Raw genomic sequence first — 2500 nt, 5'->3', positions numbered from 1 at the left:
GCTATTGGAGCTGGAATTACCGCGGCTGCTGGCACCAGACTTGCCCTCCAATTGTTCCTCGTTAAGGGATTTAAATTGTTCTCATTCCAATTACGAGACCCAAAAGAGCCCCGTATCAGTATTTATTGTCACTACCTCCCCGTATCGGGATTGGGTAATTTGCGCGCCTGCTGCCTTCCTTGGATGTGGTAGCCGTTTCTCAGGCTCCCTCTCCGGAATCGAACCCTAATTCCCCGTTACCCGTTGCCACCATGGTAGGCCACTATCCTACCATCGAAAGTTGATAGGGCAGAAATTTGAATGAACCATCGCCGGCGCAAGGCCATGCGATTCGTTAAGTTATTATGATTCACCAAGGAGCCCCGAAGGGCGTTGGTTTTTTATCTAATAAATACACCCCTTCCTGAAGTCGGGGTTTTTAGCATGTATTAGCTCTAGAATTACCACAGGTATCCATGTAGTAAGGTACTATCAAATAAACGATAACTGATTTAATGAGCCATTCGCAGTTTCACAGTACAAGTTGCTTATACTTAGACATGCATGGCTTAATCTTTGAGACAAGCATATGACTACTGGCAGAATCAACCAGGTAACTTCATCGCGAGGCGTCCCGGAGGCCCACCCGCCTGACGGCGAGAGGCTCCCGGGGGCCCAGACCCCCGAGGGGGTAGAATGTTGTTAGATGGAAGGGGCGCACGAGGCGCCCGGTCACGGCGGCACCCCCGGCGTACCGGGGGGACGCTGAGACCATCCAATTGCCCCCACTAAACTCCTCAGCACCAGTCCGCACACAGGTGATCCGACCAGGCGCCCGTGAAGGCGCTGGCTGGCTGCGGCATGTGGCCCTCGGATGAAGGGTCCAGACCCCGTGGACAACGCCGGCGAACGGCGGATCCCACGGGGCGGCTCCCTCCAGGAATCTGAGTTTCGGGTATGGCCAGCGGCCATCGATCCACAGACCCCAACGGTGCCGGGCGCCAAAAGGCCCCCGGGCTTCGGTCACCGCGGCGGGGGCACCAAGGGCCCAGCGCAACTCGAATCCCCCATAACCAAGCGGCCGGGCATGATGAAAACCCCCGAGGGGGCCCGTCACAACTACACGGGGGCGTGGGCATGGGAGGGATCAGGCGTTGCTGGGTCCCGGGTACCACCACTGCGGTGGGTGATCTCCCCCAGCTCTAAGGTGCGGCACAAGGCGGCAACCATTAGAACCGGAGAGGGGATCAGCCTGGCAGGGAAGATGTGAAGACGAGTTATCCTCGTCTCTACACATACTCACCGACCATATTTGGGGTGTAAAAATGCAAAAAGCAGTACAAGTGGCTAGAAAATGCTGCGGGGGACAATTTTTGTATGGGGGTGGTCCGTGCACGACCATTTCACCATACAAAGTGGGCCACTTTTTTCGAAAGCTGGGTGACATTTCGGGGCCTTAGCCGTTTCAAAATCGTAAAGTCACGTGAGAGTCCCTCCGGGCGTGCCTTCGGGCGTGGGGCCCCCAGTGTGCCCCCAGAGACCCCCCACCTCGCGGTACCCTACCCCCCATCGCTTTCGACAAGACCGGCATGTAGATGGATATATATATATCGACAGACAGATGGTCCATGTTTCAAGTGGGCTTACCTCCGATGCCTGGATATATATATATATATAATGGTCCTTGGGAGAACACCATCCGACCCAGCGCCAACTGGCCTATACGCCGGCGGTAGGCCTCCGGGGGAAGGGTGCCCCCGGTGACCCGCCCACACTTTCTCGCCAACTGGCCGGCACTCTTGCAACTTGGGCGGTGCTCCCCCCCGATGGTTCCCAGGGGGTGGCCCCATGTTGACCACCCCCACACCCCAAGTCCCGGCGCCAGCGCCCCCTGGAAGGCGGGCCACCTTGCCCCCAACCCGCGCCCACTTTTTCGCCAACTGGCGAATCCTGAAAGTGCCCGGCGCCCGTCTGACCTAGACGGCGCTCCCCCCGATGGTTCCCAGGGGGTGGCCCCCTGCTGATTACCCCCCACTGAAAGCCCCGGCGCCAGCGCCCCCTGGAAGGCGCGCCGCTTTGCCCCCAACCATGGCCTACCATCTAGCGAACTGGCGAATCCTAGAATCCCCTAGACCCAGTCCCTCGGTGGACCGCCTATTCGCACCTTCCCTCCGCGCGCCTTCCCCACATCCCGCCGGCCGGGCCGCCCAACTCCCCCTCCCCGCCAACTGGCGCCTCACACCCGTCTCCCTGGGGCGCGAAGCACCGCCAGCAGCCCCGCCGCCCCAGGGCTAGGGGACCGAGGACCGCCGGCAGCGCGGGGTTGCGTGGGGACCGGCGTTCCCGGGGGTCCTACCGTGGGGGTCACCCTGCCAGGGCCCCCATCGTAAGATCCCCCGCCGCCCCGGCATTTCCCACACAGCACAACGCAGCCACTATGGTCCCTCGATCCCTCAGCCCCGGACCGCCGGGTCAGGGTCGCTTCTACACAGACTCACCGACCACCCTTGGGGGGTAAAAA

At 60.6% G+C, this 2500-nt stretch overlaps 1 protein-coding gene across 1 annotated transcript; it reads left to right on the top strand.

The window, feature by feature from the left end:
- Nucleotides 1-853: 853 nt before the first annotated feature.
- Nucleotides 854-2274, top strand: LCP9604111_8064 (uncharacterized protein; the record flags this gene model as incomplete). Its single annotated transcript, XM_039076166.1, has 2 exons — nt 854-1161; nt 2118-2274. 2 exons carry the CDS (start codon nt 854-856, stop codon nt 2272-2274), a joined length of 465 nt encoding a protein of 154 aa, XP_038926038.1.
- Between the last annotated feature and the right edge of the window lie 226 nt (nt 2275-2500).

Source organism: Penicillium roqueforti (assembly GCF_015533775.1).
Source record: "Penicillium roqueforti strain LCP96 04111 chromosome Unknown scaffold_28, whole genome shotgun sequence".
Taxonomy (NCBI): Eukaryota; Fungi; Ascomycota; class Eurotiomycetes; order Eurotiales; family Aspergillaceae; genus Penicillium; species Penicillium roqueforti.
Note: the sequence above shows the minus strand (reverse complement) of the source record. Positions and strands in the feature narration are given on the sequence as shown.